Source organism: Eurypyga helias, unplaced genomic scaffold (genome assembly GCF_000690775.1).
Source record: "Eurypyga helias isolate BGI_N326 unplaced genomic scaffold, ASM69077v1 scaffold17241, whole genome shotgun sequence".
Classification (NCBI taxonomy): domain Eukaryota; kingdom Metazoa; phylum Chordata; class Aves; order Eurypygiformes; family Eurypygidae; genus Eurypyga; species Eurypyga helias.
Window position 1 is genome coordinate 20,742 of NW_010232912.1, and position 17,513 is coordinate 38,254.

At 41.5% G+C, this 17,513-nt stretch overlaps 1 protein-coding gene across 1 annotated transcript in view; it reads right to left on the reverse strand.

Annotated features, from left to right (window-relative positions):
* The window catches only part of LOC104517023 (dual 3',5'-cyclic-AMP and -GMP phosphodiesterase 11A-like), a gene marked incomplete at its 5' end in the record, with an annotated part of 30,115 nt that extends 15,277 nt beyond the window's left edge, over positions 1-14,838 (reverse strand). Inside the window, 6 exons of the mRNA XM_010161560.1 lie at positions 89-159; positions 3,102-3,169; positions 4,545-4,622; positions 8,647-8,747; positions 11,768-11,858; positions 14,729-14,838. Of these exons, the coding sequence (XP_010159862.1) occupies positions 89-159; positions 3,102-3,169; positions 4,545-4,622; positions 8,647-8,747; positions 11,768-11,858; positions 14,729-14,838 (519 nt within the window). The remainder of the gene's footprint in view (positions 1-88; positions 160-3,101; positions 3,170-4,544; positions 4,623-8,646; positions 8,748-11,767; positions 11,859-14,728) is intronic.
* Between the last annotated feature and the right edge of the window lie 2,675 nt (positions 14,839-17,513).

The window sequence follows — 17,513 nt, forward strand, 5'->3', positions numbered from 1 at the left end:
AAATACAGTGAGTTTTTCTGAATGAACTCAATGATATTATCTTACCCTGGTCAAGTTAGTAACTATTTCAGAAGTAATAAAAACTTACCGAAGGGGTGAGTTTGAGTTCAGATCTTTCTCTGTCTCCTTGTTCAAAGAACTCGCTCGTTACCAGCTCAGCTGCCTAAAACATAAATCATGATAAAGATTAGAGGTCTTGCTACGTAATTTTTAGGGTAATGAGTTCTGGATCAGACCGTGACTTCAGCTCGTGCTTAACTGTAAAGAAGTGAATAGCGCCACTTAAATGACTGATGCCAGGCACGTTCATATTGTCTTCAGGACTGGGCATACCAGGGGTATAAATGGCCATACCCACCGACAGGCATGCTTATTCCTTTTTGATAGGGAATTGACTGGGGAAATTACTCTGCAATGTCAAGGTAGCAACTTAGGTATTGAGAACAGAACAGAAAATCGTAGCATCTTGTTGGCATTCACAATTATGAGTGTAAAAACGCTTCGTAAAATATGCAAGAGCTCTCTGGGTATTTACAGGCTGTTACCCTATACAAATAACTTATCAAAGAAACTTAATTAACTGCTGTTGTCCTCATTCAGTGTGAAATAAAGGGGTTTTGCCCCACTAGGCTTTACTTCTTACCCATGACTGTCATCACTATAGGATCTGAATATCTAAGCATGAGCTAAGACTGTGATTATCATATTGAATCAAAATCAAGAACTGGTGGGTTGGAAGTTGGAACACATCTTTCTGACTTCTGTGAATGAAGATGTTCTATTCACAGCCACGGTTTGTTCTTCTCGGAACACACGAGATTTAAAACCAGTATTAGTTATGGGAACAGCAAAAGCAATGCAAACAGTGAGCAATCCTGATATAATAGCCTTTATCTACTGTACTCTTCTCGTGTGGTTCTGGAAGGTTAGGCAGGTGTGGCATTCGAGATGCAAAAAGAGGAAACCCATTGACTGAAGGTGGCGTTCAGTTCCTAAAGCTCCTGTCATGCCTGCTGATTGTTTTCAACTGTTTTTAAGATAGGAAATGATTTCGTGACACCAAGGCACAAGAGGTTGAACTAAGGAGAGATCCTGCACCTCATAAAATCTCAACATTTCTTGCTCTAGTAACTGTATGATAGCTAACATTCACAAACCCTTGTTATCAGCTGAAATAAGGACTACCAAAATAAATTGGAAATAGGTGAAGTGATGATATAAAGTACTCTTAAATCTTGAGCCAGGCTATCACATGGTTTGGAACTTTATAATGTATGTAATCCCAGCGCACTAATAAAACTCTGGATCAATACTCCAGATAGAGGAATAATTTAACAACTTAGCAGCAATTAAGGCTTTGTGAGGTGCATTCTATAAAAATAAGCAAGACAGTCTCATCCCTGTCTCTCACTGCTATTCTGATCCTGTTCTCACTGTATCCCTTTCCCCGTTCTTTTTTCTATCTTCTCTTCCTGAATTTTATTTTCTTACATGTAGCTTTTATTCCCTTTGATTCACATATTTTAATCTCTTTCTCCCTCACTTTTTTCCCCCCCCCCCCTCCTCCCTTTTGGCACAGTTGAGGTCTAACTATTTCCTGTTTTCCCTCTGTGGACCTATTAACCTCTCTGCTCAACCTGGTAATGTTTCAATCAATCCCAGGCTAGACTTTTCAATATAAAGTAAACCCGTACATTAGGCTGCAGGGGAGTTTTCACCCGCTGACCTCAAAAAGTGATAGGGATAAAAAAACAGTTTGCCAGAGACTTCAGCACTAATTCAGCACCTCTGCACAAAGACTGACAAGATGAGACACAGCCCCTACCTGACATTTTGGCTGTTAAAGAAAATGGAGAAGCTAACTGGGTTAAAAGAGGGAAAATGAGGAGGGATTGCACACGCTGCAGCTGTGGCTAGGTGGCCACACAAGAAAAATCTTGTGACTCATTTTCCCGCTGCAGGATACAAGCAACATCCCTGATTTCCATGCAGGGTGACCATACTCTAGCCAAGTAGAGTAACAGCCTTAGAAGGACTATTGGCCTAGTCTGCTTATAAAAGCAAGACTCACTCATGCTGTCAAACGTACAATCTGAGCTGAAGCCCTCACCACATAAATGCTTTTCTACTGATGCCTGTAACTTACGTAGGTGCCTTCCAGCTTCTGTTACTTCTCCAAGAAATCTGGCTGCTCCTGCCTCACTAGCTCTCTGGTCTAGCTTCTCTTTTACACCCCATCTTCTAACTACCACTTTGCTGTCAGGCTGATCTAACTACACGGTCATGCTCAGCTGCGCTGGTGCAGTGCCTATTGCTTCTTGGTGTGGCATGTTCCCCCAGAACCCTACACAGCCTGCCTTCCACTGTCTTGTTCTGGACCTCGGTAAAGGACAGAGAATTCTTAGCATGTATACAGGGAATATTGATGATGGATGCTGAGGAAGGAAAGATGCCTAGAAGAGGCAAAATCATGTGGTAAAGGACAAGAGTTCTGGGACAGGTTGCTTTGGCACACTGTTGATATTTGCCAATGCTGCACCCAACTTCTATGAATATTTCTTAAGAGCCTACAGTAGCTTAAATTTTTGTTTCTTTCTGTGTACAGTCTGTTTAGGATGCTAAAAAAGGCTCTATACTATACTGGCAGTTTTTTTCCATCAGCGTTGAGCAAATGAGCACATTTATTATATATACACCGAAGATTTTACGTTAATCGAAGTTTGCAGATCATCTGCTGGTATTTTCGATTTTGGGAAGATTCTGCCACTGCCAAGGAAAACTCTGGGACTAAACAAGTAAGCACAGATACACGTGGCTAGCGCTTATTTGGTTTAATCCATCCATTTTTTGATATGGATTTAAAAGGTTAATAAGAGGAGAGGCTGTAAAGCCAGATCTCTTCAGGTACCTACATGCTGCTCACCAGCTGTGTACATGGAAAGATATGCAATAAACCATTTCTTGCAGAAACCCCCCTGCTATTTTTTTATAGCATTAATACTACTGTAAATTGATTCCAGTTTTGGTCCTTTGTAAGCCAGGGCCCTGGGAATATTGTCCCACCAGTCCCGCCTCCTCCCAGCCCTGCTATTAATCATGACTTGCCTGTCTTGAAATCTCCCACGGTTTGGTCACAGCTCCAAGGTCACAGGCTGTCATTAGCATTGATCTGAAAAACAGAAATGAACAATACAAGCTGAATCAACCTTTGTTGGATTTCTAAACAACTCTGCTCTGGATGCATAAATAAATAATACATATATAAAATGTCACCCCTGGCACCTTCTTTTCCTCCAGAAAAGAATGACATGTTTGAAATCCCAGCCATCAGCATGGCTTTTACATCACAATTGTGCCTAGGAAGCCTGTCTTGCAGGTCATCAGACGATGAATTTTGGTATTGTGCTTTGTGCACTAGAAAAGAAATGATATTGTGAGGGAGTAACTGCTCGTTTTGCAATACTTCTAACACTACTTACATTAATACCTATAATATACTAGAAAGCATGTGCTTCACGTGATGTAAGGAAGGGTATTATTACATAATAACACCTGCAAACTGGATTAATTTATATGCCTATTTGTAAGTGTCTGCTGTAGTAAGAGAGCCTATAATCACAGGAGGCATCCCAGACACTGTTTAAGCAGTTTCTACTGCTCATCTACAATAAAAATTTAAGATTTACTATGAGCTATACTGTTCCACTGTAGTTTAATCCCTAGCTACAACCATGTTTTATATGCATTAGGAGAAAGGAACCATTCAGCTGTAGAAAGCGTTTATGTACAGTACATGATGCAGATTAAAGTCTAAGAAAGTTGAAATGAAGAACAAGGGCACTGAAAATGAAGCATCAAATATATTGCCGGAATCCAAAATTAGGAACGGATGAAATGATATGGAAAATAGAAAATGGCCAATATTTTGGTCAAAAGACCAAAAGGAAACAGAATTTTAATGAAATTTCAGATAAAATGAGACATAATCAGGCATGCATATGCAAATGCACACATTTTATCATCTCAAAAGCGTGGTGTACTCAAACCACCCCCAAGGTCTGAGCTTTTCTATAGGATGCATGCTCAGGTCATTCTTGAGGGCTACAAGAGTACTGTCCCCCCGCAGATTCCCAGTTCCGACTGGCAGAGCAGAGCGCAGCACGGCCAGTGAAAGAAAACGGCTGAGAGGAGGAGGAAACGGGGAGATGGACAAGAAAGACCTTTGTGTCCTGAGGCAGAATATTGATGCTTTCTGGAGAAAGAGCAGAAGGGCTGAGCAGTCACTGGTGAGACTGGGAGAAAGGGAAGAAAATATGACAGAGTGTGAAGGCAGAAATAGGAATGGAGAAGGTGAGGTCACCCTGGTTACAGCTGTACTGCTCGGTAATGTTTAGAAATCATACCATATATTTCACATCACGGATCATATTTTTAACATGAGCTACCTTCTCTTGTTACTTTAAGTCTTCATGATACATGAAATTCCTTAAACAAATATGGCTACACTTTGAAATAACCAGAAAGCAAGAAACAGTAGTGCTCACCGAAATATTTCTCGGTGGTTTTTTACATTCCAGTCGTAACCACCTTTGCTGACAAGTTCAAAGAACTCCGTCCTTCTCCTGTAACAAAACAGATTATCAGAGAAGGAAACAAGACACTTCCAGGGCAGCACTGCAGCAGAAACACAGTTCTCGGGATGATACGAAATCACTACGCCTCATGTATTATTGTTAAAGTCGTTACACTGACAGGCCATTTAAGCGAAACATACTAATTTCCGAACGTGTTCTATAAATGTCTGTTATCAGTGTCAGAGTTGCCTAGTAAAAGCACGATTGTATTTATGTTCTCTGCAGATAAGGAAATAAATGGTACCAAAATGTTCAGTCTTCCGTGGAAGCATGAAATGTTCAAGTACAGCAGCGGACAGACAGACAATAGGAACACCCCTGAAATATAGACACACTTCTCTCTACTTGTCCTTGCAAAATGGATTTTCCTTCTGGATCCTGAGGGGTTTTACAGAGATGTGCAATGACCATTATTTCCAGTACGCAGAACAGAATAGCGAGACACATGGGCTGCACAAGTCTTGAGTGAGTAGGCTCTTACGGACTAGAAACGAGGTCGCCCTGCTTGGTCCCATGCTTTGTATTCTGGAATATCTTGCCTCTATCCTCAAAGATGGACAAACCAGGAGCCAGAACTTGTTAATGTTTGTTTGGTGCCTATAAGCACCAAAATTCTGACTCATCGTAGTCTGTAATCTTTTATGGCACCGAGACTCCAAGCAACTCTATCGCACGCAGTGTGACTGCAATACGAAACAGATCCTGCCCCAGATAAAGCGGAAGTTGAGATACAAAAATACGGTGAACTTGCCCAGAGTGACACAATGTATTAGCTTTAAAGCTAGAAAGCAAATACCTATGCTCTGAGTGACAGTGCAGTGCCCCATCTCAAAGGGGACAGAACTCTGTCAGGTGGGAATGTAGTTAGACTCCCCAGTGGGAAAGAAATATATTTACTTCAGCTAAACTGAAATTTTGAGCAGGGATTACTGCAAGCAGCGTCTAACAGCAGCCAGTACAGGTTTCACGCACAAGGAGATACACAGTTCCAGGAACGCTGCCTTCGGTTAACAGGCAGAATTTTACGTGGGGCATGTTGCATTGTTCTGGCCCCTGACTGTCATCCGCAATATGACCAGTCACTCCTGCTGTAGCAACTTTCTATAATGGGTTTCATGACAGCAACTAGTCATAGCATCATGGCCCCAGTGGAAATAAATATTGCAATGATGAACATTTCATGGCCATGAGCAGTTGGCACATAAACCTTAAACCAGCCTAAAGCGGAGCAGATCATCAACACCTACATACTCCTGTAGGAGTGAGCAGTGCATTTTTGCATCCTGTATTCCAGTGCCCAGTTTAACAACTTAACATCTGCTAATGGCTTCATTTTGAAGTATTGGATATGCTGGGCAATTCATATGTTACTGGACAAAAACCAGGCAAGAAGGCTTAAAGCTGAAGACTGGCATCCCAGAAACCTCAAACATTCAGCTTTAAAATGTAGAGATCCATAAACAGTAACTGAAAATGGGAGTCTCAAGGCCTCATGTTAAGCTGTTTCCTACCAGTTGCTTACGCGTGGCATCCAACACAAAGAGCTTTGCTGTTATTAAGGAAACACAATACGCCAGGATTTCAGAAATAAACAGAATGGTAACGCTTTTGCAATGCCTTTGAGTAACGCTGTCTCTGGTTGTATTTTGCCTGGAAGGGACAGTTGTCTTGCTGTCTATAGCAAATCCAGTTGCTCTACATCCTGGTGGCTCAAGACATCATTTGAGTGGATTTCCGTAAACTTCATTCTGGTTCTGTGCTTTTGCTTATTATATTATCTACAAGCATCACTACCTAGACTTATCTACTAAAATCAAGTACATTTTCCATCTGAGCTTTCACTGAAAGTCATCGTTTTGTTTCTTTGTAGAAAAGCAGTTCCTTGACAAGGCCATAAAACTCTGCCGAGGGTTTTGTTGCAGCTTTGCTAGGTGGAGTTTGTGATCATTCGGCTTAGGCATTCTAAGAATACCAATATGAGAATTTCCTTCTCTATAGAAATACTGAAGACGTAGCAAACTGAAAAAACAAGTTAGGTAGCAGTGTGGAGACATCTGTTAACATAGGGTGGCTTTAAGAAGTGTAAATCACCAACATTTCCAGGGAGCGATTTTCAGGCACTCTTGTAAGTAAAGCAGCATAACAACCACCCAATTAATGAATCGTAAAAAAGCAAGAGGAAAAGAACTTATTTGCAGCCTTCTGAGTAAAAAGGCCTCATTTGCTAAAAGTTTTCAGATTCATATAGCACATAAAAATCAATTATGCAAGCAAGGAATAATAATCCTGAAACTCAGCTGATGTCCCTTTTTGGACATTATTTCTCTGTATTAAAACTAGAAAGACCACTTGACCACATAGTTTTTTACCCCAAGGCAGGCAGGGAAGAGAGCTTTATCATGTCTGGGCCTGGAGTGGCTTCCCTCCCAAGGTTCTGCCGCGGGTCCTTTTTGGCTCTGCCAGGGGCTGCAGGGTCCCGGCCTGGGGGAGCACTTGGGGCTGTGCCAGGGCAGCTGCCCTCTCAGCCCCAGCCACTCCTCTCCTCCTTGGCAGCACAAAACATACCTGCAGCACTTGTTATTCGTGGTGAAACAGGAAAACACGTACAGACACATCCCTGTGGTCCTTGTATCTCAAAGCTGTCAGCAGATTCCCGTCATAGCAGCCTCCCAGATAACAAGTAATCATGACAGACGACTTCAAGAAGAGTATGCTTAAAAGGGTTCATTTGTCCTGCTCAGGATTTTCATGTTGGCAAGCAGAAATTTCATCATGGACTAGTGTTTAGAAGTTATTTATAATACAGCTATTCTTTAAAACCCTTTCCTAATACAACTTCTCTGAGAACAGACCTGCAGGAAACCAAGAATATCAGTGTGTCTACTGCCAGTACTGTTTAGAAACTGTCCTTTTGGCACAGTAACCAAATACTGAGAAAAAACCCCAAAGCAAACATTGCAGCATCCCAGTTAGCATTTATACAATTAACAGCTATAGATACAACGTTGCTATAGACAGCTGAACAATTTCAGGGTAAAGACTTTGCCTGAAGTTTTCTGGAAACTTGGTTTGGTATCAACCATTGGCACAAAGAAGTGGGGAATCCAGGTATATCCCCCTAAAAGCTGAGAAAAATATTAGTAAATGCTACTCAGCACTGTTTGGGATAGGTTGCTAATGGACACCAAACCGAACTTCCTCAGGATGAGTTATTACCAAGACTAGGAAGGCAGTACACTGGAACTGCACGTCTGACAGCACTTCTCCCTGTAGGTCAGCCACAGGCAGGGCCAGAGAGGGGGATGTCAAAAGTGCAGTATGACGGTGACACTATGACTCCTCCTCCTACACGCATGCTCCCGCATATTCTAACTGGGAAGAGCTTGGGAATAATTAACTGTCTTTGTAAAAAACATAAAATAGCATCCACTTGAAGTCTTAGTAGAGATTTGATTTGCAAACAAGGAAAAGGAAGAAAACTGGATGAAAGAGATCCTATTACACTTCTCTCGAGCTAAGCTTTTTAAGACCTGACGTGACGCAAATTGGCATCATTTGTCATCAAAGCAGCAGTGTGTAGGCTTCCATTAGCCCTGCAACTGGGTCTGTAACTAAATATAATATTTCTTAGCACACATGTTTAGAAACTCTGGAATGGCGGAAAAGAATTCCAAAATGTTGTTGATTTTCTACATGCCTGAAGAAATGAGCACAGAATGGACAGAAGAATTACAGGACCGAGCTGTAACTGATTCCTGGGATTGCTTTAAAGTATAACCCTAGGATTTCACTTGCTTTTTGTTGATATGGACACGTTACACATAAAAGCAACACTTACTTGGACACGAGATATTTCTATTAGCCCAAGATATACTAAGAATTAGAACAAATCTCTTCAACCACAGCTAAACACTAATTTCTCATATTACATATCCTCATTGGTATTTAATAGGTCATTAGAGTAAGTTCTTCGAATCTTCATTTGTCAAATACAAGAAATGCCAATACTTACTCAAAATACAGAGTGAGGTCTGTTGCCAATATTGATTGCTTTAGAAGCTGCATAAGGTCACTGTAGTCCTTAGAGGACAAGTTAGCAAAGATGTTGTGACCCTATAATGAAAGAGATAAAAGAGGTAAAGGGCTGGCAATCAATACAGGTTTTTAAAAGGTTTGCTAACTCTTTAGCCTGCTGTTTCCCTGTAACGGAGGCCTCTTCTGATTCATGGCTAAACTACGAAAAAATAATAACGTTAATCCTGCTGAGATTACCTTGGGGTGGAAGAGTTGACAATTGTAATCAAGCACCTGGGATGTTTTTCTAAACTCTCCTGAAATTATAGCCTCTTGAGGAGAGATTTACTCTTTGCTCTGACCCTGCACGGACTCAGTTTATGGGGAAAAACTATGGATACATCTCAATCTTTCCTCTTACTAAATGTTTTGGGGAGCTGTGCATTGCAGCTTTTGAGTTGTGCTCCTAATAGATTTATCTGTGCTGCTGCTTGCAGGCACACAAACTGCTGTTAGAGCACTCAAAGGCACTAAATCAGTTTTTCCTTCAAAACGGCCCATTTGCGCGCTCTGCCCAGTACGACGGTGCTCACCGTGTGTACAAGCATCGCCTGTGCAGGCTAAAGAACCACAGCTTCACCGGGATAAACCCCTCTTGTGGGCCCAACAGGCTACTTTTTAAGAGATCATGGATCAAGAATTGGAAAGGTGCTCCATGGCCAGAATGAAAGGAAACAGATTATTTAATATTGCTGTTTGGGAGCAGGAAGGTCCTTCTGTAACTGAATTTCTGAAAAGTAAGAGGGACAGAAATCCTAGAATTTCTTTATGAATTCTTAAACAAGCAAATTCTAAATGTAAGCTAAAAAGTGACATTAGTCACATATAACTAAATTAATATGAATAAAATTACTACACTTTTATTTTTTCTAACCTGCTGTAGAAAGAATGTGGTTCTTGCTAAACAGAGTCTTGTTTTGGTGCACACATTCAGTATGCAATGCTGTCTGCTGCTTAGGAAGATTAAAATGCCCTTAAAAGCAAGAATTTTCCAGTAACAGGATTGCTATAACCATGATGGTCTGAGGACAGAGACGGGATAAGGTCTTGAGGTAGAGATGGTATTTTTTAAAAGATTAGCTAATTGTTGGACTAAAATAATAATTTGCCATGCATAAAAAATAGTCTTCTCTGTGACAATGAAATAATTATTTCTTTTCATCTATGTATTGGGAAGGATTTGAGAATCTAAAGCTTATTTATGAAAAACAAACTTTAAAACCAAAGTACTCGGAAGAAAATAATGCAAAAAGTATCAGGAAAACTGCAGCTCCTAGAAGGGGGGTAATTTACCAAGTTGTCCGAGATTCTGTAATATCTGTTGCCTTACTGACCTCTTTCATGGTGTATAAAAAACCCCGTCACTACAGAAGTCAAGATCACTTACACTGTGGTTAGCATGTCAAGAGTAAAGGATAAATAGCTCCTTTGTCCAATGTGGTAAAAATCTAAAGAAATAATACAATACACTACATTTCCTTCTAGAAAGCAAAGACAGACTCGAATATCAACATTAGTGGATAGGATGTAATCTCATTTCAGATTATTTGGGAGAGGAGACCAACTGCTCAAAGTTTGTGTAAGTAGATCGGAGGATCCAAATCTGCATTTATTCTGAACTAAGGGGTGTTGTGTTCCATTAGCAAATAGCATCTATTGGATAAAAATCTCATAGGATTAATGTTCTGATCTAGAGAGGAGGACCTGGAGAAACAGCTGTCTGAATAATCTAAGGGGAGGACATGCATTTCAAATCATATTTTACATCTCTCAAAGTAGCTGAAGTAGATTCCAAGGAAAAAAGTATTTTCTTCGTAAATTTCTCCATTTTTAAGCTGGAAAAGATAAAGAAAAGCATCTAGATGGATGTGGGCTATAAACTTTCACAGAGCTGTCCATGTCTTGAGCCTGTCTTTCGAGAGCCATTCAGTCAGGGTGAAGATTTCAGGAACTAGAGAAAAATGAGTTTCCCACGAAATCTTGTTCCAGGGGCTGAACAGCCTCATGGTTTAGGGCAAAAACCCAGCAACAAAATCCTATGGCAACACCTTTCCTTTTTTCCTGTTCTGAACCTCTCTGACCTTCAAATGCTGCTTTTTCTTTTGCCTTTCCCTGGTAGTGTAAGGAGCCACTTAATTCCTCGCATCGCCTTTTTGACAAGCTAGCCTAGGCTAAGCAGACCGAGCTGCGTAAATCCCATGCTGGGGCTCTCCTTTCCTACGTCTGATTTTTAAATACAACGTTGGGAAACGGAACACTGCAGCCACAGTCCCATGCCTCACCCTCTGCGTCACTGTGCTCAGAGGTGAAGCCACCACCCTGCTCCCATCTGGCTGTGATCATGGGACATTCCCAGATGCTCTTCAGAAGTTACTGCAGATCAGCACATGGTCGCCAGTGAACAGCATTTTGCTTTTTTTATATACTGAAAGCATTGTGTAACAACTAATCTGTGTGAATTAAGAAAATACAGCAATTGCTTTGTAGGGAATTGCCTGTCCATCCTGCTTTTCTCACTACGTCTCTGGGGCAGCACATGCTGCATCCTGTTCCACATCAGATATTCTAGGCAAGAACTATGTCTTTGTATGTATCTGCAAAGCAACTCGTGTACTTTGGACAGCACGATACTACTGATGTTAATTTTTTTAAAAAGTCATTTAGTAAAATTATGTAAAACCATAATAAAAATACTGATTACAGAAAGACTATCAAAGCAATTAAGCTGGCCCAGTAAGGGTTGACTGTGATACTCTCAAGAGCTTGTCTCCCCTACATACAAACCACTGAGCAGGATCTATGTAAGACGACTGAGAAAAGCTGACACTGTGATTAGGGTATGTTCTCCTTGCCCCTCACTGATTGAGACAAATATAATCTCTGGGCTCTATGATCAGCATTTGCAGTTGTTTAATTTTGTGCTAGTTGTGACCTTTGTGGTAACCAATAAACAATTCCTCCAGGAGAGGGCATTAAAAAGGTACTGCGTGTGGTATTTCCTTTCTCGGGCTGAAACTGCCCAACAGCTTAGAGTGAGATTAATAGTAATGCTTTTGTACCTCACTTTGGAGAATCATGACAGCGTGATTGAAGTGGTGGTGCTCCAGGGTAGCAGAGGTGCCATAGAGCTGAGCTAAGGCTGATCCGCTCCTGAAACAGAACGCAGGGAGTCAACAAAAACTGCTCGTCTGCTTACGAAGCAGGTTTCAGAGACAATTTAGTAAGGAAAGCACGTAGCCACGCCCTCCTCCATTTCAGCAACCACACTTAAGAACACTGACAAGATCAAAATACTAATTTAAAGCCAGATAAAAAGCATTTATGTTCCAGACATAAAGATCATCAGCTGACTAACGATTTTCCAGGAACTACATGAAATTTTGTACCGCGAGTTTCAAAGCACCTCAGCGACGCAACAGCACAGGCGCATCGCCGACGCCAAGACAAACGTCTTCGAGCTACAGCCGGCTGCCCTGCTGCTACCTTTTATTTTTAATTCTTAACAGATGTAACCACAGTGGCTTACAATGGGTGATTACAGACTCTTAAAAAAAAAAAAACCCCAAACCAAACCAAAACACAACAATGAAAAACCAGCTGCAAAAGCAGTGAGGTTCTGTGTTTATGTAAAATCATGCACTGAAAAAGTACTGAGGTAACTAAAGAAACACAAGTGAGAGCAGTGAATATAAAAGTAAAGTTTAGCATCTCGTTAGAATGTATTTTCTCATCATGTTTATTGCCTACAACAAAATTATCTCCAAAATGCACAGAGGTGGGTTTTCTAAGTTTAAAGAACAAAAATCTACAGAGTACAATCATAAAATTGTGTTATTGTTGGGAGGAGCAAAGAACAGGACTGGACTGTCAGAATAGTTACTGGTCACCATTAGTTCACTTCTGGGGCCCAGCCTAAAGTGACAAGATGGCTTTTCTTTCCAAAGAAATAAGGGATTATGCTAGAGACAAACAGAAAGAGTCTCCTAGGAGCAGACACTATAAAGCTGCACCACACCGATACTTAATTATCAGAAGCAGCTATGCTAGGGAGAAGGATGTCCAGGAAACACCATCCCTGGAGAACGTGGTGTTGAGATATATAACGCAGCCGTTTCAGACAACTGTGATATTGCCTCCATCACGTACCTCTTGAACTTTCATCACACAGAACAGCAGCATTGAACACTGAGGATAAAATAGGAAAATGTGATGCTCAAATTTATGTCAGGTGAGAGGAATAAATCATAGCTGCCTTTATGAAAACCACAGCTTGTTTTCAGGGATGTTTTACACACGTGTGGTAATGTTTGTCTTTTGTTAGATGTCTTCAGCAATTTCTTTATGGAGTCGTAAAATGGCAGCCCCCTCTTTGTACTCCGTTGTCAAACGACGAGTGTAAGTGATAGCAGTCTAATGCTGAAGCCTCTACCTTTAACTCTGCCATCCCTCTGCACACAAGATATTGCTGTGTAACATTACAGTGGAGAAGTGGTTAACTTAATCAGAGCCTAAAATGGTCAGGATGTAAATCTTAGGTCTCGTTTCTGTAAATTAGGAACATAAACATCAATCAGCTGAGCTTCCTTCCCATTTGTCTCTTCTTTTTTGATTGTCTTCAAGACTCAGCTGCAAAAAAGCATCTAGCAGTGCTTGGTAACCTTTGCACCACGAGCTCTGCCATCTGAGCACGGCAATTGATTTTCCTTGCTATTGTGATTGAAGAGCCAGACAGTGTCATTGTTTCATTGAGACTGTACAGCAGCAGCAATAGCTCAGGAAACGGCAGCTTAGTGAATATCAGAAACATCAGTTTGAGTGATGTTCGCTGAGCCAACTCTCCCCCAGGACAGCAGCAGCCGTGCATACCCACATCACAGCACAGTCTTTCTGCAAAAGGTAGGGCAGGACAGTCCTATACAACTTCACCCCATCTTTCAAACATCTTCGGACAACCACGTGACCCTGTCATGCTGGCAGATTGACAGCAGTGCAGAACAGGCAAAGCTCTAAGTGCACGCTGGGATCTGCAGTGCAGGAGAGCCTCAGGGGCTCATATTCTGACTAGAGGAACTGGGGGGCTTGAGAAAAAAACGTGGGATTTGGAGGAGTCTGTGTCTGACAGCTTTATTTCACAGTTTGGCCTAGATGTTGTCAGGGGACATTTCCTGTTGTCCCCCCCTCTGTTCTCAGGGAACATAGATGTTTGGGAAGAATCTGAGCTTGGTCAAGGGAGTTCCCTTACCACCGTAGTACCCTCAAACCTCCCACAAACCTGCTTCTACCTCACTGTATCAGAAGGCAGCAGCCTGGACAGCAACAATGCAAGTCAGGGCAGCTGAATCAGGTCCTAAGCACTTCAAACTGAGTAAGATTAATTTTTAGAATTGAAAACAGTCTGCAGATAAAGATCTGGCCAGAGAGGAGGCATCTCTACAGACCAGGGACCCTGTGTGCTCCACAACTGACGGGTATGTGCTGAGGCAGCTTCTCCAGCCACCCACTGCGGACAAGATGCAGCCGAGCTCCACCATGATGGCGATGGCTTCATGCTCCCTAAGCTAGGAATTACTACATGTACTTGCCTATACGATTGTGAAAGTTTTTGTGAAAGCATGATTTCAGTTTTACCTGTTTTCTTCTTAACAAGGTTTTGCTTAACATCATGCATTCCAGCCAGCAAGAGCCACCCAGATAGGCAGTTTCAGTGTTTCCTGGGTTGAATACCAGAATCAATAATGCCTCAGCATGAAAAGAAGGTCAGGTTTTGGCACCACATTTCAATATGCGGTGTCAGTTCACAAGGGGTAACCCAATCAACGGCCTGATACAAAGGACAAGCCAGCAATTACTCGAAAGAACAGCAAATGATAGAGATGGATAGTCCCTCACTACATACAAGAATAAGAATACACGGCCTTGGCCCAGGAGGCCTGAAATTAATGCTTCATTCTTTATCCTGGTCACCTTTGCTCTTCTGCGGAAGAAAAACAAATTAAAGTATTAAGAATTAGAAAACTTACTTGGCTTGGAAGGCATTGTTGGTTCCCCTGTGGTCAAGGTCATGACATAAGCATCCCACAATCAAAGCTAAAATTTCAATTTCAGTCAGAATCTCCTGAAATCCTGCGGTCTGGGAGCAGAAAAAAAATAGCAGCTGTAACTATCAGTAGCAAAAGGGATAAGTAATGTTAGTCCATCAAGCAACAGTCAACTTTGTTTTGATACCATGAACGTTTCAGTACAGAGAAGATAAATGCTTTATTGTCATATTCTATGCCTTGCTGCATGTTAGATGTTAGCAGAATAGATAACGTCCTTGGAGTGATCTGTTATTATCTCTCTGTTGCACTTCCAGCATGCCATTTCTCTACTACCCAGAAGGCACTAAAGGCAAAAAGAGCTGAAAACAAACACCAGTAACTACACGCTAAGACAGGAATGGGAATTTCATATAAAAGAAATACACACCAAAATTGATTCCATTTTGCAATTACTGTTCAAAGAAGTACGTAGATGGATTTCTGCTATCCTGAGGTGACCATCTTAGTCAATCCCTACTGTCACAGCCAGAGATGTTACGTGGAAAGACCTATAAAAGAAGCCAGCTAAAGTACACTCTACGGAACTGTTACAAACTATTAAGAGATCTGCTATCTGGGACACGTGAAACAAAGCAGCAAGATCTAAAGAGGAAATGTCTCAAATGGCATATTTGTGCTGCAGGTACCCACTTGAATTTGGGAGAGAATTCTGAAAACTGATGTACTGAAGTTCCCATGAGCAGCTCAGACCAGATGTGCCCGTGTGAATGCGGGAGCTGATCCTAGAACACTTTTGTGTTACTATACTTCTCGCTGTGGCTACTTGCCACAGCAGTTGTGCCGCCTGAACTACCTCACGCCAGCAAAGAAACGCTGCTGTTATTGCTAACCTCGAGCATCCTGAACAGATCCTCTCAAGCATCCTGAACAGATCCTGTCTGGAGGAGGTGCCCAATGTGGTGTGGGACACCACCTCCCTAGTGCTGTGCAACCTACCCATAGCAGAAACAACCTGGTTCTTCAACTCTCCAGAAGCATAAGGGCATACAGCCTGCAAAAACGACTGGCTGAGCTGGAAAATCCTAACACCTGTCTTTCCACAGTGCCAGTCTCCAATGACACTCCTCAGTTAGCCACACGATCTAGTTAGTGTGAAAGGAAGTTATACAAAAGGAATATAAAACACACTTCTATTGGAGGAGCAAACTGAAGCTGAACACTAACAGTGTGTGAGAAATCCTGAATTCCATTGGTTATCAGTGGGGCATAACTTCACCCGCTGGCAAGAAGAGGGTGAAGTGATACAAAGACAGTAAGTATCAGTGGGAACTGACATCCTCACTTGGTAGGAACTTAGAGCCCACTCAGAAATGCCAGTCAATTGCTGCAATACCCTGTAACGACTCTTATTTGCCCTGAAGACCAGTTTCTCCTGAAAGTAGTGCAAATTCAAATCCAAATAGTTAATATTTAGGCAGTTCACGGAGCCAAGCTCCCCCAGATGCTCAGGAATGCATTCTAGTGGGAATTGAGGAAGCACAGGACTTGCTACAAAAGATTTATAATTGTGCTCAAAGTTTACATATCAGAAAAAAATGATCGGATATGAGGAAAAAAGATTCCTTTTGTGTAGAATCCAGCGGTGTACAAAGGAATTTGAATATTATGAAAGAGATACTCCTCATTTCTAGTGGTATTGCTTGTTTCAGTAACAGCTACCCAGGCACAGGAAATTCTCTAAAAAATAGTGTTTTCTCTCTTTTTTTTTTTTTAAACATTGCTCTTATATAACAAATAATCAAGGCCTGTTTTTAAAAAGGGATTAAAAATAGGTTTGTAACTGACAACATGCCATGTGTCAAGTTTCAATCTAGAGAAAATGTTTATGGCTAAGTTAAAACAACTTATAAAATAGAAGTTTTGAAATATAAAATTGATGCTGTCATAAATATTCTTTAGCATAACACTAGCTTTGATTAAACTCAAGGATTTAACCTGTATTGCAAATGCAGGAAAGCCGATTACAGAATTTATTAACAGTAGCAATATCTCAAAAATAAATGCAACATTTTATTTAATCAAAAGTCATCAAATATATGAGAGAAATATAACATATTGCACTTAATAAAAACCATTTAATTTAAAACAATGTTATGGCAAGGGGATATCTGCTTTGTACATAATGCAAGAAAACAGAGGATTACACTTCCCCATTTTTTGAATTTACACAGGGAGAAAAAAAATACATGGTTATAGACGACAGGGCAGTAAAATTTATTTTCTCCAGAAAAGGAATGACCCATAACTCAGGAGTGGCAGTCTCCAGTGAGTTATGGAGGTCATTCTTCCACGTGAGGAAATGAATTGCATTCATTACACGTTGCCCCACGTTTATATGTTTTGTTATTAGCACAGCAGACAGGATTTTAATTTTGTATTGCTTACTTGATAATTTTTAGTCTCTGAAGTCAGTACCAGAAGGCTGACCCAGGACTGAAACAACTGGGTTAAGCTTTGTTGGATTTCTGTTGTTTGGATTGTTCAACCCAGCGGAAATTTCCGTCTGCACTCGGAGGGAGCAGGGCCGGGTTGCGGCGCTACAGACCAGCTGCTACGCTGCGGTAACTCCCACCCCGAGGCGCCCTAAACCACAGCCACCGGTTTGTGTTCGTGGCGCAGACCGTGCTGCCGACGGACGTGCCCGGATCAGGGACGGGGAGCAACCGCTGCACAAAGCAGTGCCTCTCCGACGGCCAGAAACGGC